Below are 25,332 nucleotides of genomic sequence, written 5' to 3'. Positions count from 1 at the left end.
GATTACAGGTCTGGAATGTGTAGGTATTACAGATCTGGAATGTGGGGATTACAGGTCTGGAATGTGGGGATGGGTGGGGATTACAGGTCTGGGATGTGTAGGGATTACAGATCTGGAATGTGGGGATTACAGGTCTGGAATGTGGGGATGGGTGGGGATTGCAGATCTGGAATGTGGGGATGGGTGGGGATTACAAGTCTGGAATGTGGGGATGTGGAGGGATTACAGATCTGGATTGTACGGATGGGTAGGGATTACAGGTCTGGAATTTGGCGTTGGGTAGGGATTACAGGTCTGGAATGTGGGGATGGGTGGGGATTACAGGTCTGGAAAGTGGGGATGGATGGGGATTACAGTCTGGAATGAGGGGATGGCTGGGGATTACAAGTCTGGAATGTGGGGATGTGGAGGGATTACAGATCTGGATTGTGCGGATGGGTAGGGATTACAGGTCTGGAATGTGGGGATGTGTAGGAATTACAAGTCTGGAATGCGGGGATGGGTAGGGATTACAATATCTGGAATGTGTAGGGATTACAGATATGGAATGTGGGGATGTGGGGGGGAATACGGATCTCGATTGTGGGGATGGGTGGGGATTACAGGTCTGGAATGTGGGGTTGGGTGGGGATTACAGGTCTGGAATGTGGGGTTGGGTGGGAATTACAGGTCTGGAATGTGGGGATGTGGAGGGATTACAGATCTGGATTGTGCGGATGGGTAGGGACTACAGGTCTGGAATTTGGCGTTGGGTAGGGATTACAGGTCTGGAATGTGGGGATGGGTGGGGATTACAGGTCTGGAAAGTGGGGATGGATGGGGATTACAGTCTGGAATGAGGGGATGGCTGGGGATTACAAGTCTGGAATGTGGGGATGTGGAGGGATTACAGATCTGGATTGTGCGGATGGGTAGGGATTACAGGTCTGGAATGTGGGGATGTGTAGGAATTACAAGTCTGGAATGCGGGGATGGGTAGGGATTACAATATCTGGAATGTGTAGGGATTACAGATATGGAATGTGGGGATGTGGGGGGGAATACGGATCTCGATTGTGGGGATGGGTGGGGATTACAGGTCTGGAATGTGGGGTTGGGTGGGGATTACAGGTCTAGAATGTGGTGTTGGGTGGGGATTACAGGTCTGGAATGTGGGGTTGGGTGGGTATAAACCGGTTTGGAATGTAGGGTTGGGTGGGCATTACAGGTCTGGAATGTGGGGATGAGTGGGTATTACAGGTCTGGAATGAGGGGTTGGGTGGGTATTACAGGTCTGGAATGAGGGGTGGGGTGGGGATTACAGGTCTGGAATGTGGGTATCAGTGGTGATTACAGGTCTGGAATGTGGGGTTGGGTGGGTATTACAGGTCTGGAATGTGGCAATGAGTGGGGATTACAGGTCTGGAATGTGGGGATGAGTGGGGATTACAGGTCTGGAATGTGGGGATGAGTGGGGATTACAGGTCTGGAATGTGGGGTTGGGTGGGGATTACAGATCTGGAATGTGGCGATGAGTGGGGATTACAGGTCTGGAATCTGGGGTTGGGTGGGGATTACAGGTCTGGAATGTGGGGTTGGGTGGGGTTTACAGATCTGGTTTGTTTCAGTTTTGATTAAATATTGTTTCAGGAGGCACTGGAGATCACTGCATTTACCAGCAGACCTTCACCCCTCGCAGATCTTCCAGCATAAACTACAGGCACTGTTGCAGTGTCCAGCGAATGCGGTGGTATCTTTGGAAGGCCTCATGGTAAACAGCACTCTGACTCCAGGCAATGACACCAAACAGCTGACAGGTGAGCTGAGTACCAAGCCTGTGTTCTGTGCAGCCTCTGCAGACACGAATATGTGAACAACAGCTGTAATAATGCAGATGGCAGGATCGATGTAGACCCTGAAATTTTTAAGATAATTTTACCTAACGAGATTAAATGTGTGGTTTGAGTCCATGATAGGGGGAGAGTGTACATGGGACTGGGGGAGGGGATTAAATGGGTGGGGAGAGTCAGTGATAGGGGAGAGTGTACATGGGGCTGTGGGAGGCGATTAAATGGGTGGGTACAGTCAGTGATAGGGGAGAGTGTACATGGCGATGTGGGAGGGGATTAAATGGGTGGGTAGAATCAGTGATAGGGGAGAGTGTACACGGGGCTGTGGGAGGGGATTAAATGGGTGGGTAGAGTCAGTGATAGGGGGAGAGTGTACATGGGGCTGTGGGAGGGGATTAAATGGGTGGGTAGAGTCAGTGAAAGGGGAGAGTGTACATGGGGCTGTGGGAGGGGATTAAATGGGTGGGTAGAGTAAGTGTTACGGGAGAGTGTCAATGGGGCTGTGGGAGGGGATTAACTGGGTGGGTAGAGTCAGTGATAGGGGAGAGTGTACATGGGGCTGTGGGAGGGGATTAAATGAGTGGGTAGAGTCAGTGAAAGGGGAGAGTGTACATGGGGCTGTGGGAGGGGATTAAATGGGTGGGTAGAGTAAGTGTTACGGGAGAGTGTACATGGCTGTTCAGCACCCTGGTTGGAGCATTGTGTCACCCTTTGCGTTCTTCATAGTTCACTGTCTTGTTAAGGTTTGCTCTATTGACCAGGGTCTTTGGAAAGACATCGTTTGCCCAGTGTTGTGTTGCAGAACCCAGTATTTGGCAGTCAGTCCCTGGGGCCAATGTGGACCGTGCCTGGGCCTCTGTGCATGATCTCAAAATGTGGTCAGTAAGGTGTATGGGCTGGTCCCAGGATGGCTCAGCAAGTGGGAAGGCCCATAGATTTTGCTGTTTGTATATTTCTCTCTCTCTCATTGTGCAGATTCCATTGAGGAGGATTGCGAAGTGTTATTTGGCTCAGTGCAGGAGATCCTGAAAGCAGCTGTGATGGTGGATGCAGATGTGCTTACAGAGACCTTTGAACTTTTGATGCAGACTGCAAAGGACCTTGGTGGCAGTCTGCCGGGGCTGGTACCTGATGGTCTATACCTACCGGCACCTCCGTTGTATTGCCCTCAGCTAGCCATTGACAGTGAGGTAAGCATGGCCACCAGCTGTGATGTAATGAAGCTTTCGTTCAGTCAGCACACTCTGTGTTGCTGGGCCATTCATCATATGCTGTCTGCACCCTTATTTCTTGTGCTGAACTAGTAGTGCTGGCATTAGAACCTCTGGGTGTCTCTTCTGTATTATTAAGGAGAATTACCATGCCAGGAGGACAAAGCTGGAGATTCCAGGGAACACAGTTACTGATGAGTGTGTGTAACTGTGGTAATGATGATTTTATGACTGCTTTGCAGTGTGGTGTCACAGTCCTTTATCAAGAGGCCCTCAGGGATGTGGCTTATCCATTGAGCAGGCTTGAGTGGCCGCATGGCCTGCTTCTGTTCCTGTTATGTTCCTTATAAATCACATTGAAGTACTGTGACACCAAACATCTTCATTTAGTCATACCAAGCACAAAGGAAGATGGTTGTGGTTGTTGGAGGTCAGTTATCTCAGCTCCAGGACATCACTGCAGGAGTTCCTCAGGGTGGTGTCATTGGCCCAACCACCTTCAGCTGCTTCATCAATGACCTTCCTTCGTTCATAAGGTCAGAAGTGGGGATGTTCATTGATGATTGCACAATGTTCAGCACCATTCGCGACTCCTCAGATACTGAAGCAGTCCATGTCCAAATGCATCAAGATCTGGACAATATCCACTGGCAGAATGCAGGACCAAGGAATCAGAGTGACATTTAGATGAAACTTCAGCCTGTGAGCTGCAATCCTGCTGAGACTTACTGTGACTTTGTTATTTGTAATTAATGTTTATCCAGTTGTGGAATTAAGGTCTGGTCTCTTCCATCTTCAGAGCGTTGGACTGGACTCTGCGTTATCCACAGAGAAAGCTGCTCGGCAAGAAGTGTCTGTCATCTTGCAGCGACTCCTTCTGCTCTTCAGGGCTGCTCGCTGCTCTCTCCCGGCAGCACATTGGTATATCGACAAGCTCCTATATGGTCAAAAAATCATGAATAAGGTAAATCAGGCTGGCAGCTGATGCTCACAACAAGAGATTTTCAGTTCCTATCTCAGCGAGTGTCTTCCTCAGTCTCTTGATTCAACAATACAATGTTTTTTAGAAGGAAGTGGACAGTACGCCAACAAAACTGTACCTTTGAGAGACTCCAGCCTTCCTTCATATCCCTCAACCCGGCCCTACCTTCAAATCCCTCAACCTAAACTTCCCTTCACATCCCTCAATCCAGCCCTCCCTTCATATCCCTCAACTCGGCCCTCCTTTCATATCTCTCGATTCGGCCCTACCTTCATATCTCTTGACCTCCACTTCTCTTCATATATCTCGCAACCTCCACCACTTAACCCCCACCTTCTCACTACCTCCATTTTGCTTCTCTCCTGCTCCGTTCCACCTTTTTGTATCAACACTTTGATATATTTCCCCGGCACCTGATTCCACCACTCGAGTACCCTTTGATAACTATCCACGCCATCATGTTCCTTAGTTCTTGGTTAGCCAATTTTCCTGCAAGGACTCTGTTTCTCCCTAGGGGCTGGTGTCTCTTGTTAACTGGGTTGTGAGGGGTTGGGTTGGAGATAGGGTTCGGCAGAGGAACTGGAGCCGCTGACTCAGTTACTTTGGGATGGAGGAGAGGTTTAGTGACTCCATTTCCAGTGCTCTCTTGGCTGATGTATTTGTTTGTTGTTAGATCAGAGTGAAGGCTGGCCTCCCTCCCCTTTCTCCATTCCCTGACTCACTGCTGTGTTACGGTAAAGCTGGGATCAGCTTCTTCAGACCCGGAGCCGCCGGTGATGGAACCCCTGATGCAATCTCCATCAGGGTAATTGGTGAGTAAATGAGCTCGAGCATTTCCCATCGTCTCCTTGGTTTCCCTCACTTCTCCTCCTGAAAACAGCAGACCTCGGTGAGATGTGGGATCCACGGGCACCAGCAACCCTCTCGTGCTCACCTCCCAAGCCTGAGTGGGAGTGTCAACTGGATATTTAACTGTGAAGGAACTGTGCCTCAGCCCAATGTCTCTTCATCCAAGATCTCCAGCAGTGATGTAAGGAGCACAGTGAGGAGCAGGAGCCCCAGCTGGACCTCTGTTCCCTTCCTAAACCAAAGCTGCCGAGACTCACCTCTCACTTGCCTTCCTGAGTTCCACCTTTTATTATTTACCCTCGGGATGTGGGCACTGCTGATTTAAAAGAGCTGAGTAAATTCATCAGGTCTGGCAGCTTCTGTTGAGAGAGGAAAATGAATTAGTGTTTCAGGTGGGTGACGTTTCGTCAGAAGTTATGACAGGACACTGACCTGGAATGTTCTGTGGAATTTTACCGCAGGCCTCAGGTCCCCGATATCGGGAGCAAGTGGGACCTGTCCCGCTGTCAGCAAGCATGACCTGGGCAAACAGGAGTCCCAAGCCCTCACTCAGCAGCAACAGGACAGGCTTGGCAATTTTCACCCCGGCAGCCTCCTAATGGGCTGCCTCCAGCCATGCTGTCTGTTCTGACACAGCAGCTGCTAAAGGCTGAGTTATTTAAAATCCCAGAGGGAAACTTGAACAACTGTCATGACCTAAATTTTCAGTTGGTATGTTTGAGCTGTATCTCTGAATTCAGGAATAAAACCACCAAGCCCCCAGAGGTTTTTTATATAAACTAAATTAAACATTCATTAATTTAACAAGAAAGTAAACACTTACACATGCCTACAAAGTACTACCATGATAACTTTTAAACAAATCCCCAAATTTGTCTCTCCCAGGTAAATCTTCACCCAGGCAACAATAACCCACAGGACAGGATCTTCCAGGCAGGGCGCGAGGGGGCAGGGGGTCAGGGGGCGGGGGCAGGGGGCGGGGCTCGCTCGCTGGCGTGTAAAATGACGCTGGATGAATGCCTTGACCAGAGTCGACCTGCCTGGTTTGAATTTAAACAAAAGCTTGGCAGTTAACTCCTCCCTGGTGCATTCTCCATGACAATGCCCCTACCAATCAGAGTCCACTTGCCAATCAATCAGCAGTCTCTACTCCTGCTGTATAAACTGTTGTTCCTTTTAGAATTGGTATTGTGAATCTATCCTGATGAAAAGCTTTGACAGCATGTCTCTTTTCTCAGCAATACTCAAGTTTTGTACCACCAAGTGACTATTTATAAATGAAATATTTAGGTGGTGGAGGGAGGGGCAGGGGAGAAAACAGGCAGCCCCAATGGAAGGGTAAATCAGTCCAGGTGGCCCACTGCAGGCTCCTCCTTCCCTCCTCTGTGGAGCTTCCGGTTTTGATGGACCACCCCCCCACCCCAAGCTGGTGCAGGGATGCTACCCTGCTGCTGGCAAAATGCTGCCAGGCCAGAAAATCACATTAATACAGGACTTCATTGTTGAAATTGGCTGCCAGCCTTTGTGTGGTGGGTGACTGACCCAGATCCCTGACCCCCATTCCCTTGCTGAGAAATGCCCTCGGTGGTGGGACTGTGTCAGGGAGCCATCCCAACCCTCCCCCACAATTTTACCAGCATCAACCCCCCCCCCCACTCAAACCAACTTCGATCCTCCCATCAGGGGCCAGTAAAATTGTGCCTGTTAACTCTGTTTCTCTCTCCAAAGATGCTGCCAGTTTGCTGATTTTATTTCCAAATTTCTAGGATCTGCAGCATTTTGTTTTTGATATGACTGAGGTTCTTAGCTGGGGCACCTCAGGGGGCAAAGACCACATTGGTGTCATACTGGAATCAGACCAGATGAGGATGACAGGTTTCTCTCCAGAAGGACAGCAATTGGGATTTTACAGCATTTCAACAGTTTCCTTCTCACTTTCACTGATTCCAGCCTTTTATTTTCAGATTTATTAAACTGAATTCAAATTCTCAAACTGTTTCTGATAGGTTTTTATATCCCTGCTCTCTGTATTCTTAACCCAGTGTCACTACCTGACCACAACTTAACACAGACTGGGAACGAAAGCCCCTCCTGGACTGTGGCTGAGTTCTGAGTCATTGGAATTTTCCAGCCCTTTGTTTTGTTTCTACCATTTTTGCCTGAGGATCAGGGCTCAGATTGATGAAACTGAACCATGCCGTGTCCCCTGTTCAACATGTTCCTACAACAGTGGAAACACAGTCTGGGAGCCTGACTTTCAGCTAGAAAGCATTAGCTGCTGCAGGGAGGAGGACAGGGGGACCTGTCCATCGTGTGCATCGATCTTTTAAGGTGACAGGGCATATTGAGAATGGTTAGCAAGAATGTGGATCTTGGACTTGATAAATCAGTAAAGATGTCATCAACAGTGCTCTTTAGCGATACTTGCTTAGCAATAACCTGCTCACTGATGGTCAGTTTGGGTTCCAGCAGGGTCACTCAGCATTACAGACTTGGTTCAAACATGGACAAAAGAGCTGAACTCCCCAGGTGAGGTGAGAGTGACTGCCCTTGACATCAAAGTAGCTTTTGACCGAGTGTGGCATCAAGGAGCCATAGCAAAACTGGAGTCAATGGGAATCAGGGGTTAAACTCGCCACTGGTTGGAGTCATACTGAGCACAAAGGAAGATGGTTGTGGTTGTTGGAGGTCAGTCATCTCAGCTCCAGGACATCACTGCAGGAGTTCCTCAGGGTAGTGTGCTCGGCCCAACCATCTTCAGCTGCTTCATCAATGACCTTCCTTACATCATAAGGTCAGAAGTGGGGATGTTCACTGATGAATGCACAATGTTCAGCACCATTCATGACGACTCAGATACTGAAGCAGTCCATGTCCAAATGCAGCAAGACCTGGACAAAATCCAGGCTTGGGCTAAGTGGCAAATGTCAGAGAATGACCATCTCCAATGAGGGAGAATCTGACCATCGCCCCTTGATGTTCAGTGGCATTACCATTGACCAGAAACTGAACTGGACTAGCCGTATGAATACTGTGGCTACAAGAGCAGGTCAGCGGCTAGGAATCCTGTGGGAAGTAACTCATCTCCTGACTCCCCAAGGCCTGTCCACCATCTACAAAGCTCAAGTCAGGAGTGTTCACTTACCTAGATGAGTGCAGCTCCAACAGCTCTCAAGAAGCTTCACACCATCCAGGACAAAGCAAGCCCGCTTGACTGGCACCCCATCCGTAAACATTCACTCCCTCCACCAGGAGCAGCAGTGTGTACCATCTACAAGATGCACTGCAGGAATTCACCAAGGCTCCTTGGACAGCACTTTCTAAACCCATGACCACTACCATCTAGAAGGACATGGGAATACCATCACCCGGAAGTTCCTGTCCAAACTACTCACCATCCTGACTTGGAAATATATCGCCGTTCCTTTAATGTCACTGGGTTAAAATTTCAGAACTCCCTAACAGCACTGTGGGTGTACCTACACCACATGGACTGCAGTGGTTCAAGTGGCAGCTTAGAACCACCTTCTCAAGGGCAATTAGAGATGGGTAATAAATGCTGGCCCAGCCAGCGAAGCCCACGTCCCATGAATAAATTTGAAAAAGGAGGTATTTAGCCCAAAAACAGGGAAGTTACACTGAACTAAAAGCAGCAAATGCTGGAAAAACTCAGCAGGCCCGGCAGCATCTCTGGAGAGAGAAACAGAGTTAACATTTCCAGTCCGTATGACTCTTCTTCAGAGCTGGTGAAGGTGAAGTTACACTGAGCCTTTATAAAGCTCTGGTTAGACCACATCCTTGGGTATTACATCCAGTTACATCCAGTTCTGGTCTCAACGCTTCAGGAAGGTTTTTTTTTATTCTTCCATGGGAGATGAGCATCGCTGGCAAGACCAGCATTTGTTGCCCATCCCTAATTGCCCTTGGGAAGTGGTGATGCGCTAACTTTTTGAACTTGCAGGTGGTGGTATTCCCATGTATCTGCTGCTCTTATCTTTGGGTGGTAGGGGTCACAGGTGTGGCAGATGCTATCGACGGATCCTTGCTGCAGTGCATCTTGTAGATGCTACACACTGCTGGTACTGTGCGTCAGTGGTGGAGGAAGTGAATGTTTAAAGGATGATGTACAAATCAAGCGGGTTGCCTTGTCCTAGATGGTGTCAAACTCCTTGAGTGTTATTGGGCTTTGGAGATGGTGGACAGGCTTTAGGGAGTCAGGAGGTGAGTTACTCACTGTCAAATTCTGAGCCTCGGAGGAGTGGGACTCTTCAAATGAAATGTCATTGACCTGAAGCGCTAACTCTGTCTCTCTCCTCAGATGCTGCCTGACCTGCTGAATATTTCCTGCATTTTCTGTTTATATTATAGAGGGGGTAGAATTGGTTGGATTGTTCCAGAGAAATTCAGCATGGAATTCTCTATACTGAGAGGAACAAAGAGAATCATAGAATCGTGACAGCCCAGGAGGCGGCCATTTGGCTTGTCAAGCCCACCTCTACTGCGCCAGTCCCGAAACTAGTGAACTTGCCATGATTCCAAAGGGATGGTGTTCCTGTTGTGCTGCCTCCCAGTTACAGACACTAGAATGACAGGCAAGCTTGAGGAACACCAGAAAATGGTTGGTGTGTTGACGTGAAGAGCAAGAAGGAAGTAATCAGGGAAAGGGAGGGGTGGTGGAGGAGGAGACGGGAGGGTGAAGCGGGGAGAAGAGCAGGGTGAGGCAAGATGGGAAAAGGAACGCAGGACAGTGAGAGGAGGGAATGGGGAGACGGAGGGCTGGGGTGGTAAAGAAGGTGGAACATGGGACGTTGAATATAAACAGCCAACCACCTCCTCCACCCCACCCCCCCAACCCCAACACCCCCACCCTGACCCCAGTCTGTCCAAGCTGGGAAATGTTAACAGGAGCATTTGATTTGTTTAGGAGCTGTAGTGAGCTGTTGCAGAGCTGGCTGGAGGCTGACTGTGTAAAATTCATCCTATCTTTTCCTGACAGGCTCCTTTCGGGACCTCTGTGGATTGTGCTGGATGTTCCATGTCCGTGACCGGCTGAGTGAGAGCTGCCGCAAGTACCAAGCAGCCAGAGACAATACCAGATCCCCCCAGGTACTCACCCTGCCATTGCTCTAGCCCCAGTGAATCACCACCTGCTCCAGTTCCAGTGGATCATCACCTGCTCACTGGATAACCATAAGACCATGAGACCTAGGAGCAGAAGTAGGCCATTTGGCCCATCAAGTCTGCTCCATCATTCATTGAGATCATGGCTGATCTGATAATCCTCAACTCCACTTTCCTGCCTTTTCCCCATAACCCTTGATTCCCTTACTGATTTAAAATCTGTCTACCTCAGCCTTGAATATACTTAATGACCCAGCCTCTACAGCCCTCTGTGGAAAAGAATTCCACAGATTAACTAGCCTCTGAGAGAAGAAATTCCTCCTCATCTCTGTTTTAAATGGACACCCCCTTACTCTGAGATTATGCCCTCTGGTCCCAGACCCTCCCACAAGGGGAAACAACCTCTCAGCATCTACCCTGTTAAACCCCCTAAGAATCTTATATGTTTCAATAAGGTCACCTCTCATTATTCTAAACTTCAATGAGTACAGGCCCAACTTACTCAACCTCTACTCATAAGAAAACCCGTTCAGCCCCGGAATCAACCTAGTGAACCTTCTCTGGACTGCCTCCAATGCCAGTATAACTTTCCTGAGATAAGGGGACCAAAATTCTAGGTGTTGTCTAACTGGATCCTTGTGTAGTTTTAGCAAAACTTCTATATTTTTATACTCCATTCCCTTTGAAATAAAAGCCAACATTCCCTTTGCCTTCCCTGTTACCTGCTGAACTTGTATGTTAGCTTTTTGTGATTCATGCATGAGGACCCCCAAATCCCTCTGTGCTGCAGCTTTCTGCAGTCTTTCTCTATTTAAATAATATTCAGCTCCTCTATTCTTCCTGCCAAAGTGCCTAACCTTACACTTTCCCACATTATATTCCATCTGCCAAGTTTTTGCCCATTCACTTAACCTGTCTATATTCATCTGTAGACTTCTTGTGTCACCCTCACCGCTTGCCTTCCCACCTATTTTTGTGTCATCTGCAAACTTGGCGATAGTACATCCACTTCCCTCATCTAAGTCATTAACATATATTGTAAATAATTGTGGCCCCAGCACTGATCCCTGTGGTGTTCCACTAGTTACAGGTTGCCCTCCTGAAAATGCCCCCCTTATTCCAACTCTCTGTCTTCTATTAGTTAACCATTCCTCTATCCATGCTAATATACTACCCCCAACACCATGGGCTCTTAACACCTTCTGGAAATCCAAATATATTACATCTACTGGTTCCCCTTTATCTATCCTGCTTGTTGCCTCCTCAAAGAATTCTGAAAAATTTGTCAGGCATGATTTCCCCTTCATGAAGCCATGCTAACTCTGCTTGATTATATTATGCATTTCTAAATGCTGTCTATTACATCCTTTATAATAGACTCTAACATTTCCCCAAAGACAGATGTTAAACCAACTGGCCTATAGTTACCTGTTTTTTGTCTTCCTTTTTGTATGAGGTGTTACATTGGCCATTCCCCAATCTGCTAGGACTTTTCCAGAATCTAAGGATTCTTAGAAGATTACTACCAATGCATCCACTATCTCTGTAGCTACTTCCTTTAATGCTAGGATGCAGCCCATCAGGTCCTGGGGACTTATCGGCCTTTAGCCTCATTAGATTTCCTAGTACTTTTCCTCTCGTGATAGTTATTGTATTTATTTCCTACCTCCTTTTGCCCCTTGATTATTTAGTATTTTTGGAATGCTATTAGTGTCTTCTACCATGAAGACTGAAGCAAAGTATTTATTCAACTCCTCTGCCATTTCCTGGTTCCCCATTATTATTTCCCCAGTCTCATTCTGTAAGGGGCCTATGTTCACTTTGGTCTCTCTCTTCCTATTTGTATATTTAAAGAAGCTTTTACTGTCCGTTTTTATATTCCTTACTAGTTTACCCTCAAAGTTTATTTTCTCCCTCTTTGTAATTTTTTTGGTCACCTTTTGTTGGTTTTTAAAACTTTTTCAATCCTCTGGCTTACCAGCAATTTTTGCCATATTGTTTGTTTTTTCTATCAATTTAATACTGTCCTTAACTTCCTTGGTTAACTGTGGTTGGTTTATCCCCTTCCTCGAATCCTTCTTCCTCTCTGGGATATATCTTTGTTGTGGGTCATGAACTATTTCCTTAAACATCTGCCATTGTTCATCACCCATTTTTTCTGCTAAACTCCTCTCCCAGTCCACTCCAGCCAACTCTGCCCTCATTCCATTGTAATTACCTTTTTTAAATTTAGCAGAGTTGTTTCTGACCCAAGTTGCTCAATCTCAAATTGAATGCTAAATCCTACTATATTTTGGTCACCGTTTCCTAGGGGATCATTTATTAAACCAGCCTCGTTACACATTACCAGACCCAAAAGAGCCTGATCCCTGGTTGGATTCACAATATATTGTTCTAAGAAACTGTCCCAAATACACTCTATGAATTCTTGCTTATGTCTACCTCTGACAATTTGATTTTCCCAATCTACATGAGGATTAAAGTCACCTATGATTAATGTACTGCCTTTTTTACATGCCCTCATTATCTCCCGATTTATTCTCTGTCCTACAGTATAGCGACTGTTAGGGGGCCTGTAGATTACTCCCATCAGTGTCTTCTTCCTCTTATTTCTTACCTCCACCCATGTGGATTCAACATCTTCTGATCCAAGACCCTTTCTTGCTATCATATTTATTCCATCTTTCCATCTCGTACTAACAAAGCTACCCCACCACCCCTTCCTTTCGAAAAGTCAGATAACCCTGACTATTTAGTTCCCAGCTTTGATCTCCTTGTAACCACATCTCCATAATGGCTATAAGATCATACCCATTACCCTCTATTTGTGCCATTAATTCATTTATTTTGTTCTGAATACTATGTGCATTTCAGTAAAGAGCCATTAATTTTGCCTTTTTGCCATTTTTTTCCTTTCGATTCTATTTGCTGCTGTTTTTTATGTTTCTGCACTCTGTCCCTTCCTGTCACACTCAGGGTATCATTACTTAACCATCCACCCTGCAATGCTGCCATGTCCTTTTGCTTTGTTAGCCTACGTACCCCCTTTCCAGAACCTTTCCCCCTCTATTTATTTTAAAGCCTTCTCTACAGCCCTAGATATTCGATTCACCAGGACACTGGTCCCAGCATGATTTAAGTGAAGCCCGTCCCATGGAACAGCTCTCTTCTACCCCAGTACTGGTGCCAGTGCCCCATGAACTGAAACCCATTCCTCCCGCATCAATCTTTCAGCCATGCATTTAGCTCCTTGACTTTATTTACCCTATGTCAGTTTGCCAGTGGTTCAGGTAGTAATCCCAAGATTATTACCTTGGAGGTTCTGTTTTTTAATTTAGCTCCTAACTATTCAAATTCTTTCAGCAGAACCTCCTTTCTAGTCCTATCAATATTGTTGGTACCAGCATGGACAACGACAACTGGATCCCTCCCTTCCCACTCCAAGTCCCTCTCCAGCCCTGAGGAGATGTCCTTAACCCTGGCACCAGACAGGCAACACAGCCTTCGGGACTCACGCTCATGGCTGCAGAGAACAGTATCTATCCTTATCATTATACTGTCCCCTACCACTGCTACATTCCTATTGCCTTCCCCCACTTGAATGACACCCTGTACCATGATTCCATGGTCAGTTCGCTCATCCTCCCTGCAGTCCCCGCTCTCATCCACACAGCTTGCAAGAACTTCGTAATTGTTGGACAGTTGCAGGGACTGGGGCTACTTGAATGCTACCCCCTGGGTCCCTAAACGTGCCTCACCTGCAGTCACACCCTCCTGTCCCTGATCATAGACCAAATTTGAATTACCTAATCTGACAGTGTTTTACTGTCTCCTGGAGCAAACTGTCCGGGTAACTTTCCCCCTCTCTGATGTGGCACAATGTCTGCAGCTCGGACTCCAGCTCCTCGAGTCGGATCTGAAGGTCCTCAAGCTACAGATGTGTTCGCTCTGGATCACCTTGGTGTCTAGCAGTTCCCACCTGCTGCAGCAGCAACACATCACCCATCCGGTCATTATTATTCTATTTTATTCAATTTATTAATTAATTACTTTAGTATCCCCACTCATTACAGTTTATTATAATAATTTTTTATATATACCAGTGTTATACTTAACAAGCTATCTTCAAGAAAAAGAGAAAAAAGACTAGAGATCTAAACATAAACTAAAGACCTTACTTTTACTTTAAAGACTAGAAATACTCATAAATCCGACTCACCAATCAGCTACTCTCCGTGCTCTTTTCCCTCTCGCGCTCTTTAATGGTCTCACACTCTTCTCTCATTCTCTCATTCAAAGGCCCTGCTCCTCTTGCAGTCACTCCCCACACTGCTGCTCTCTCACACTCTCACTGTAAATGGCCCTGCTGCTTCTCGCACCCTCTTGCTATAAATGGCCCCGCCATTTCTCTCACACTCTCACTGTAAATGGCCACCTGCTCCATTCACACTGGATCATCGCCCCCCCCACCACCCGCCCCCGGCCCAGAGGATCGTCACCATCACCCTGGATCACAACCCCTTTCAGTCCTACTGGATCTCCAACCCCACTAGATCACCACCCCCCCTCAGGTTTCGCCAGATCACCACCCCCTCCAAGCATGTATTTTGGGCAAGCGTCACGAGCTTTGTTTGTTCAATTGTAGCTTGTTAGAATGCTGACTTGTGTCCTGGTAGCTGCCAGCTGAGCCCTGTGTAACTTAGCGCAGAAACAGCTCTATAACACTGACAGAGCCATCCCCCAGTGTGATAATTTAAACCCTGGAGCTGCAGCACGAGTTAGGCTTGGCGTTTATTGCCTTTCACAGAGGCAATACAGAGCATGCCCACACTGAACTGAGGGCTCTGATTCACCATGATTGGATGAATGGAAGGAGACATGGGGTCCAAGTCTATGATCATAAACAAGTAGCAGCCTCTCACTTTGGGAGTTCCCAGGTCTCCCTATCTGTGCTGAAGGACATTTAAGGTGGCAGCTGACATTATCTTTGTGAGCCGCTTTACTACATTTAAAGCAACTCAGCTCCTGCCCTCCCTCTCACTGTGCTCACAGCTGCCCTGTCACACCCGCCTGGTGGAGTAACAGGCTGGAGGGGTTGGTGACTAGTAGATCAACATGGACCAGCTGATCTTGCTCCTGTCCCTACAGCTCCAGTAGATCACCAGCACCTCCAGCCCTAGTGCATCACCACCCATTCCACCCCCCACTAAATTGCCACCCAGCCCTTTCTCACTGGATCGCACCCTTTCCAGCCCCAATAAATCAACACCCCCTGCCTCGGGCCCACTGGATCACCACCCACTGCAGCCCCACTGGATCACTATCTATTCTAGTCCCAGTGGATCAACACTGGCCACACAGCCCCAGTGGATCAACACTGGCCACAGCCCCAGTGGATCAACAGTGGCCACAGCCCCAGTGGATCAACTGGCCACAGCCCCAGTGGATCAACACTGGCCACAGCCCCAGTGGATCAACACTGGCCACAGCCCCAGTGGATCAACACTGGCTACAGTCCCAGTGGATCACTACCTGCTCCTGTTTCAGTGGATGACTGCCAGCCCCAGCCCTAGTGGATCACCATTCCTCCAGTCCCAATGCACCACCATCCTTTCCAGTCCCAATGGATCACCACCTGCTCCAGACCCAGTGGATCAGCACCTGCTCCAGTTCCAGTGGATGACTACCAGCCCCAGTTCCAGTTGGTCACCATTCTTTCCAGCCCCAGTAGATCACTTCCTGCCCCAGTTCCAGTGGATCATCACCCATCCCAGTCCCAGTGGTTCACCATCCACCCCAGTCCCAGTGATCATCATCATCCCCATTTGCAGTGGACCAATACCAGCCCCAGTCCCAGTGAATCACCACCCCTCCCAGTCCCAGTGAATCACCACCCCTCCAGTCCCAGTGGATCATTCTCCTCCCTTTACCACAGTCCCAGTGGATCACTATTTCCGCTTGTTATCAGTGATCGATTACAGCCTCCTGATTGACCTGATGCTTGCAGTCTTATGGATAACTTTTCCAGTTGCCATTGAGCAATGCCACCTGGTCACAGCTGGATTCCAGGTTGCTGGGATCGGTCTAGTCCAGAGTGCGGGCTGAGTGGATGTTAATACAGCTGTGTCCAGACGGTCTGGTTAGCAACATTTCATTCTCACAACAGACAGTGCATTTCTGCTGGTCCATTAGTGGTTCATTAGGGATGGGCAATAAATGGTGCCCTTGCCAGCAACACTCTCATGCCGTGAACAAATGAAGAAGAAGAGAGGGGTTTCTAATATATTTAGAAAGATGAGGAACATGTGACAAAGTTACTTTTATGTAAGACGGTATATCTCGCTAAATATTACTAACTTTCTAGAGAGTGGACTAGTTATTGCTATTGATCACACTGTTGAGTTTGATGTGTTTTCAGGATTATGAGGTGACAGCTGAGTATGATGCTGCTGTGGTTGACCATTGCCTGAATTCCCTGGGCTGGGCCTGTCGAATGCTGCCTTTTGCTCGGTTCATGAATGTAGAGGAGCTCATACAGGACATCATCCTCAGTTTAGTTAGCGAGCTGCCTCCAGTCAGAAAGGTAGGAGCATGCATCTGAACAAAACATTATAAGCACATGATTGGTAACTGGGGAAGGGCAGGGAGAGAAAGACCCTTGGGGGAGGGCAGAGAGGCAAGGACATCACTGCAGGAGTTCCTCAGGGTACTGTCCTAGACCTGACCATCTTCAACTGCCTCATCAATGACCTTCCTTCCATCGTAAGGTCAGAAGTGGGGATGTTCGCTGATGATTGCACAATGTTCAGCACCATTCATGACTCCTCAGATACTGAAGCAGCCCATGTCCAAATGCAGCAAGACCTGGAAAATATCCAGGCTTGGGCTGACAAATGGCAAGTAACATTCACACCACACAAGTGTCAGGCAATGACCATCTCCAACAAGAGAGAATATATGTCTCCACTTGACATTCAATGGCATTACCATTGCTGAATCCCCCATTATCAACATCCTGGGGGTTACCATTGACCAGAAACTGAACTGGACCAGCCATATAAATACTGTGGCTACAAGAGCAGGTCAGGGGCTAGGAATCCTGCAGTGAGTAACTCACCTCCTGACTCCCCAAAGCCTGTCCACCATCTAAAGGCACAAGTCAGGAGTGTGATGGAATACTCCCCACTTGCCTGGATGAGTGCAGCTCACACAACACTCAAGAAGCTCGACACCATCCAGGACAAAGCAGCTGCTTGATTGGCACCCCATCCACAAACATTCACTCCCTCCACCACTGACGCACAGTAGCAGGAAGATGCACGGAAGCATTGCAAAGACACCTTCGACAGCACCTTCCAAACCCACCACCTCCACCCTTAGAAGGACAAAGGCAGCAGATAGATGGGAACACCACCACCTGGAAGTTCCCCTCCAGGCGACTCACCACCACCTTCTCAAGGGGCAATTAGGAATGGGCAATAAATGCTGGCCCAGTCAGCGACGCCCTCGTCCCATGAGTGAATGATAAACAGAATGGAGGCTGGCCGCAGGGATATCATTGCGAGCTGTAAGCTGATGGAATGTTTTGCAGCACACTTTTTCCTGCCTAACCTGCTCTACCATTCGTCCTGTTTGCTGTAGGTTGCTGAAATCCTGGTCAGGGCTTTTCCTAGTGTGGAAGATGTTCGAGTGCCTCTCAGGGATAAATACCAGTCACTGCAGCAGCGCCTGCGTCACAGTACAGTGCGAGGTGAGGAAACCCTGTCTGCTTTCATTGCTTGGGCAGAAACAGAGCAACTCAGATAGCGGGAGGGTATGTAGGCCTGGAGGAGATTAGAGATAGGGAGAGGAGAAGCCATGGAAGGATTTGAAATTGAGGAGACAAGGGAATAGATGCAGCCAAATGACAAGTTGTGCAAGATGTCCCAGTGCCTGAAGGCACACATGGTCTAACTGAGTGTTGTCAAGAGTTTATTGAGTCTGTCTAGTCCTGTCAGAATTTTATACATTTCAATGAGATCCCCTCTCATTCTTCTAAACTCCAGTGAATACAGGCCTAGTTGACCCAATCTCTCCTCATATAACAATCCTGCCATCCCAGGAATCAGTCTGGTGAACCTTCACTGCACTCCCTCTATGGCAAGTATATCCTTTCTTAGATAAGGAGACCAAAACTGCACACAGTACTCCAGGTGTGGTCTCACCAAGGCCCTTTACAGCTGCAGTAAGACATCCTTGCTCCTGTACTCAAGTCCTCTCACAATGAAGGCCAACATACCCTTTGCCTTCTTAACTGCTTGCTGCACCTGCATGTTTGCTTTCAGTGATTGATATACAAGGACACCCAGATCCCTTTGTACAACATTTCCCAATCTATCACCATTTAAATAATACTCTGTCATTCTCTTTTTCCTATCAAAGTGGATAACTTCATACTTATCCACATTATACTGCATCTGCCATGTATTTGCCCACTCACTGAACCTGTCCAAATCGCCTTGAAGTCTCTTAACACCCTCCTCACCACTCACATTCCCACCTAGTTTTGTGTCATCAGCAAACTTGGAAATATTACACTTGGTTCCCTCATCCAAACCATTGATATATATTGTGAATAGCTGGGGCCCAAGCACTGAGCCCTGTGGTACCCGACTAGACACCACCTGTCACTCCGAAAAAGATCCATTTATTCCTACACTCCATTTCCTGCCTACGAGCCAATTCTCAATCCATGCCAATGTATTACCCCCAATCCCATGTGCTTTAATTTTACACACTAACCTTTTATGTGGGACTTTATCAAAAGCCTTCTGAAAATCCAAATACACCACATCCGCTGGTTCTCCCTTATCTATCCTGCTGATTACATCCTCAAAAAACTCCAGCTGGTTTGTCAAACATGATTTCCCTTTCATAAATCCATGTTGACTTTGTCTATTCCCGTTGACATTTTCCAAGTGTCCTTTTATCACATCTTTTATAATAGACTCTAGCATTTTCCCTACTACTAAGGATAGGCTAACCGGTCTGTGGTTCCTTGTTTTCTTCCTCATCTTTCAAATCGTGGGGTTACATTTGCCACCCTCCAATATTTCGGGACTGTTCCAGAACCTGCAGTATTTTGGAAGATAACAACCAACTCATCCACTATTTCCATGGCCACCTCCTTTAGTTCCCTGGGATTTAGATTATTGGGCCCAGGGGATTTATTGGCTTTCAGTCCTATTAATTTCTCCAGCACTATTGTTTTAGTAATACAAATTTCCTTCAATTCCTCCTTCTCACTAGACCTTTGGTTCTTTAGTATTTCTGGGAGGTTATTTGTGCCTTCCTCCATGAAGACAGAACTACAATTCAGGACAAAATTAACAGTCACGCAGGCAAATAGGGATTAATTAAGGAAGTCAGAGGATTTAACTAACTGGTGTCAGCTGTGACTCAGTTGGACACCCACCTCTGAATCACAAAGTTCCAGGTTCAAGGCCCACTTCAGGGTCCATTCATCAAGGCTGACTTTTCAGTGCAGTACTGAGGGAGCACTGCACTGTCAGAGGGGCTGCCTCTCAGAAGGAACATTAATCCAAGGCCCCATTGCCTGCTTGGGTGGATGGAAAAGATCCCATGACATAATTTTATATAAGAGCAGGGGAGTTACCCCTGGTGTCCTGGTAAATATTTATCCCTCAATCAACATCACAAAAACAAAATTATCTGCTCATTATGATATTGTTGGTTGTGGGAGTTTGTTGAGCATAAATTAGTTTCATACATTACAACAGTGACTACACTTCCAAAATATATCCTCCATTAGCTGTGGAGCACTTTGAAGACGTCTCGTGGTAACTAAAAGTGTTGTATAAATACAAGTTGTTTTTTAATTTGCTGGTGTTTTTTGAAAAGGTAATAGAGAGGGTTGATGAGGGTAATGCTGTTGATGTGGTGTCGATGGACTTCTAAAAGGTATTTGATACAATGCCACACAACAGATTTGTGAGCGAAGTTACAGCCCATGGAATAAAAGGGACAGTAGCAACTTGGATACGGAATTGGCTGAGTGACAGGAAACAGAGATTAGTGGTTAATAGATGTCTTTCGGATTGGAGGAAGGTTTATCGTGGAGTTCCTCAGGGATTGATGTTAGGACCTATGCTCTTCCTGATACATATTAATGACCTAGACCTTGGTGTACAGGGCACAATTTCAAAATATGCAAATCACACAAAACTTGAAAGTATTGTGAATTATGAAGAGGACAGTGATAGAATTCAGAAGGACATAGGCTGGTGGGAATGGGTAGACAAGTGGCAGTTGAAGTTTAATCCAGAGAAGTGCATGAGAGGTAGAAGGCGAGGAGAGGAGTTGAGGAGAAATGTTTTCACCCAGAGGATGATGGGAGTCTGGAACTCACTGCCTGAAAGGGCGTTTGAGTCAGAAACTCTCATAACATTTAAGAAACATTTAGATATTCACTTGCGTTGCCATAACCTCCAGGGCTATGGGGCCAAGCGCTGGAAAATGGGATTAGTGTAGTCAGATCTTTGTTGACCGGCACGGACACAATGGGCTGAATGGCCTCCTGTGCTGTAGACGTCTATGAGTCAATGCAAGGTGATACATTTTGGTAGGAAGAACATGGAGAGACATTATAAAACGAAGGGTATAACTCTAAAGGAGGTGCAGGAGCAGAGGAACATTGGTGCATATGTGCAAAATTATTGAAGGTAGCAAGTCAGATTGAGAGAGCGATTATTAAAGCATACTTTTAAAATTCACTCATGGGACATGGGCTTCACTGGCTGGACCAGCATTTATTGCCCATCCCTGGTTGCCCTTGAGAAGGTGGTGATGAGCTGCCTTCTTGAACCGCTGCAGTCCATGTGGTGTAGGTACACCCATAGTGCTGTTAGGGAGGGAGTTCCAGGATTTTGACCCAGCGACAGTGAAGGAACGGTGATATATTTCCAAGTCAGGATGCTGAGTGACTTGGAGGGGAACTTCCAGGTGGTGGTGTTCCCATCTATCCTGCTGCTCTCGCCCTTCTAGATGATATTGGTCGTGGGTTTGGAGGATGCTGCCTAAGGAGCCTCGGTGAATTCCTGCAGTGCATTTTGTAGATGGTACACACTGCTGCTACTGTGCATCGGTGGTGGAGGGAGTGAATGTTTGTGGATGGGGTGCCAGTCAAGTGGACTGCTTTGTCCTGGATGGTGTCCAGCTTTTTCAGTGTTGTGGGAACTGCACTCATCCAGGCAAGTGGGGAGTATTCCATCACACTCCTGATTTGTGCCTTGTAGACAGGCTTTGGGGAGTCAGGAGGTGAGTTATTCATCGCAGGATTCCTAGTGTATTCTGGGCTTTATAAATGGCATGGTAGAATACAAAAGCAAGGAATTTATGTAGAACCTTTATGAAATACTAGTTCACCTTCAACTGGAGTATTGTGTCCAGTTCTGGGAACCACATTTTAGGAAGGATGTGGTAGCATTAGAGTGAGTGCAGAAATGGTTCTGGGGATGAGAGATTTAGTTACATAGATAGATTGGAGAAACTGGGGCTGTCCTCCTTAGAGAAGAAAAGACTGAAAGGAGATTTTATAGAGGTGTACATAGTCTTGGAAGGGTCTGGACAGAGTAGATAGGGAGAAACTATTCCCATCAGTGGAAGGATTGAGAACTAGAGGACATTGGCAAAAGAAGCAGTGGCGAGATGAGGAAAGGGTTTTTCACACAGCGAGTGGTTAGGATCTGGAACGCACTGCCTCAGAGTGTGGGGGAGACAGGGTCAATCGAGTGGTTAGGATCTTGAATGGGCTGCCTGAGAGTGTGGGGTAGACAGGGTCAATCGAGTGATTAGGATCTGGAATGCACTGTCTGAGAGTGTGGGGTAGACAGGGTCAATCGATTGGTTAGGATCTGGAATGCACTGTCTAAGAGTGTGGTGGAGACAGGGTCAATCGTGGCTTTCAAAAGAGAATTGGATCATTATGTGAAATGAAAAAATGTTCAGGGATACGAGGACAGGACTGGGTAGCTCTTCAGGGGGCTGGCACAGACTGATAGCACGGAGTGCTGTAATAATTCTATTATTCTTAATTGAGACATTGCTTGACTGGAAGCCAATGTTGGTTAATGAGTATAGCTGCTAGGTGAACAGGACTTGGTGCGAGTTAGACTGGAGCAGCAGACTTTTAGACAATCTCAATTTATGTATAGTGGAAGCCGGAAGTCTGACTCGGGTGCGTTAGGAATAGTCAAGTCTGGAGGTAACAAAGGTTGGTTTCAGCAGCAGTTGAGCTGAGGCAGATGTGGATTTGGGTGATGTTACAGATGTGGATTTGGGTGATGTTACAGATGTGGATTTGGGTGATGTTACAGAGGTGGATTTGGGTGATGTTACAGAGGTGGATTTGGGTGATGTTACTGATGTGGATTTGGGTGATGTTACAGAGGTAGATTTGGGTGATGTTACAGAGGTAGATTTGGGTGATGTTACAGAGTTGAATTTGGGTGATGTTACAGAAGTGAATTTGGGTGATGCTACTGATGTGGATTTGGGTGATGTTACAGAGATGGATTTGGGTGATGTTACTGATGTGGATTTGGGTGATATTACAGAGGTGGATTTGAGTGATGTTACAGATGTGGATTTGGGTGATGTTACAGAGGTGGATATGGGTGATATTACAGAGGTGGATTTGGGTGATGTTACAGAGGTGGATATGGGTGATGTTACAGAGGTGGATTTGGGTGATGTTACAGAGGTGAATTTGGGTGATGTTACAGAGGTGGATATGGGTGATATTACAGAGGTGGATTTGGGTGATGTTACAGAGGTGGATATGAGTGATGTTACAGAGGTGAATTTGGGTGATGTTACAGAGGTGGATTTGGGGGATGTTACAGAGGTGGAAGTGGGAGGTCTTGGCGAACTCTGAAATCTCTTTTGTTTTTCAGGCCCCGATGGAGAGGAGATGATGTCAGTCCTGCTGCATGATCTTTATCGACAGAAGATAAAAATGATGAAGCGGACAGTGCAGAACATTGGTCCTATTGAACAGCACATATGGGAACGAGCTGAAGAGAGGTTGAGGGACCAAGAGGACCAAATGTATGATCAGTTTTCCTTGGGGACAAGTCTGAGCAGAAGCTCTTTGACGGACACCAGAAGAGGCCAGAGCCAGGGCGATGGAGACATGACAGACAGTATATCGGAGGAATTCCAGGATCTGAGTGAATGGCGGGACAATATCCAGCAACTGATGGGCACTGGTCACAGGTAACACATGGTTCATGTAAAGTGGAGAGCGGAGCACATCTAGGATTCACATAACAAATGGGAATTCCAGAGTGAGAAGCAATGTCAGAGACACCTGTGTACTCGAAGGCTAATCCGAGTTATGGAATAAATTACCAGGGAAGGAAGTGATACGTCTAGGTGGAATTGAGGAATATGGGGGGAAGGTGGGATTGAGAGAAATGGGCACAGGATGGGGAAGTGTGTGCATGGGGAGAGAGCACAGAGCAGAGTCTCAGGGAGATTACAGAACCTGTGATAGAGAGCTTGGGCTGGGAAGTGGCAAGTAACATTTGTGCCACACAAGTGAGGCAATGACCATCTCCAAAAAGAGAGAATCCAACCATTGCTCCTTGACATTCAATGGCATTCCCATCACTGAATCCCCCACTACCAACATCCTGAGATTACCATTGACTAGAAATTAAACTGGACCAACCCTAGACATACAGTGACCACAGGAGCAAGACAGAGGCTTCAAATTCTGAGACAAGTAATTCACCTCCTGACTCCCCAAAGCCTGTCCACCATCTACAGGGCACAAGTCAGGAGTGTGATGGAATATTCCCCACTTGCCTGGATGAGTGCAGCTCCAACAACACTCAAGAAGTTGGACACTATCCAGGACAAAGCAGCCCGATTGATTGGCCCCACATCCACCACCTTCAACATACACTGCCTCTACCACTGATGGAAAGTGTGTTAAAAGGACAAGGATAGCAAATGCATGGGAACACCACCACCTGGAAGTTCCCCTCCAAGTCACTCACCATCCTGACTTGGAAATATATCGCCATTCCTTCACTGTCACTGGGTCAAAATCCTGGAACTCCCTTCCTAACAGCACTGTGGGTGTACCTACACCACATGGACTGCAGCAATTCAAGAAGACAGCTCATCACCACCTTCTCAAGGGCAACTAGGGATGGACAATAAATGCTGGTCCAGCCAGCGAAGCCCACATCCTATGAATGGATAAAAAATATCAAAAATTGGAACTCTGGTTTATAAATAGAGGCACAGAATACAACAAGGATATGTTGCTAAACATTTAAAAAGTATTGATGTGATCTCAGCTGGGCTATTGTGTTCAATTTTGAGGACCGGTTATGACCCCAGCTGATGTTATTAGCGGACAAATCAGATCCCAGAATGGAGTTTGCTGTCATGTTTATTGTTTAATAAATGCTTATCTTTTTGTTTAAAAGTTAACAGCAGACTCCTGTGAATCTGTTTCAGTAAGTACCCTCCACAGTTAAAAAATATATTACTTACTGAAACTTTTAAACAAAAAGATAATCATTTAGTAAACAAGAAACATTAACTATATTACATGAGACAACAAAAAGGTTGGGAAGATTTCAACACAGACACCAAGAAAAAATGACTCAAACTCACGCTATCCCCTTTATCCCAGCAATACCCTCACAGACTGACACTCCAGTGAAGGGGTACCACTGTTTCCACACCAAGGCTAGAGCTGATTTAGTTGCAGAGGTTTCTTGTCCCGTAGACTTCTGAACATGTATTGGAAGTCCTTCCACAATTGGTGATTACCCAGAAAACTCACTCTAAACTCATTATTACTTTAACTTTAGAGCAATACATGTGAGTCTTGGACCTAATCTGTCTTGACTTTGTGGTATACACATACCAAATGAACTAAAGTCTGCTTTTCTGTCTCTCCCTGTGTCTTTGTGGGTCTCTCTCTGGTTCCCTGTTGCAAGGCAACAGCACAGTTTTTCCCTACTCTTTGTTTCTGTTTTAACTTTCCTAAACTACTAACGCCTTGGTAACCCATCTCTTAACCTAGAGTTGTAAAACCTCATTAAAAACGTATCCAAACAAGGGCTGGGCCATACAAGTCTCCAGGGCCTGGAGACTTCCCAGCTCCATCAGAAATAAAGCTCTAAAATGAAACCAAACCTAGGTTTCACCTTTCTTAGCACACAAATAGAAGAAGTATAAATTAAACTTAAAGCTATATCTTGTTCCTAACACCCACAAATCTAAATATAACTTAGTTAAAACTAAATCTAGTTCCTAG

General features: G+C 46.7%; 1 protein-coding gene across 1 annotated transcript in view; it reads left to right on the top strand.

The window, feature by feature from the left end:
* Positions 1–25,332, top strand: part of cplane1 (ciliogenesis and planar polarity effector 1) — a 217,567-nt gene that overhangs the window by 24,758 nt on the left and 167,477 nt on the right. The window contains exons 8-15 of the mRNA XM_041185379.1: positions 1,630–1,796; positions 2,805–3,019; positions 3,840–4,004; positions 4,696–4,834; positions 9,868–9,977; positions 16,411–16,575; positions 17,634–17,742; positions 22,946–23,267. Of these exons, the coding sequence (XP_041041313.1) occupies positions 1,630–1,796; positions 2,805–3,019; positions 3,840–4,004; positions 4,696–4,834; positions 9,868–9,977; positions 16,411–16,575; positions 17,634–17,742; positions 22,946–23,267 (1,392 nt within the window). The remainder of the gene's footprint in view (positions 1–1,629; positions 1,797–2,804; positions 3,020–3,839; positions 4,005–4,695; positions 4,835–9,867; positions 9,978–16,410; positions 16,576–17,633; positions 17,743–22,945; positions 23,268–25,332) is intronic.

Source organism: Carcharodon carcharias, chromosome 4, assembly GCF_017639515.1.
Source record: "Carcharodon carcharias isolate sCarCar2 chromosome 4, sCarCar2.pri, whole genome shotgun sequence".
NCBI lineage: Eukaryota > Metazoa > Chordata > Chondrichthyes > Lamniformes > Lamnidae > Carcharodon > Carcharodon carcharias.
Note: the sequence above shows the minus strand (reverse complement) of the source record. Positions and strands in the feature narration are given on the sequence as shown.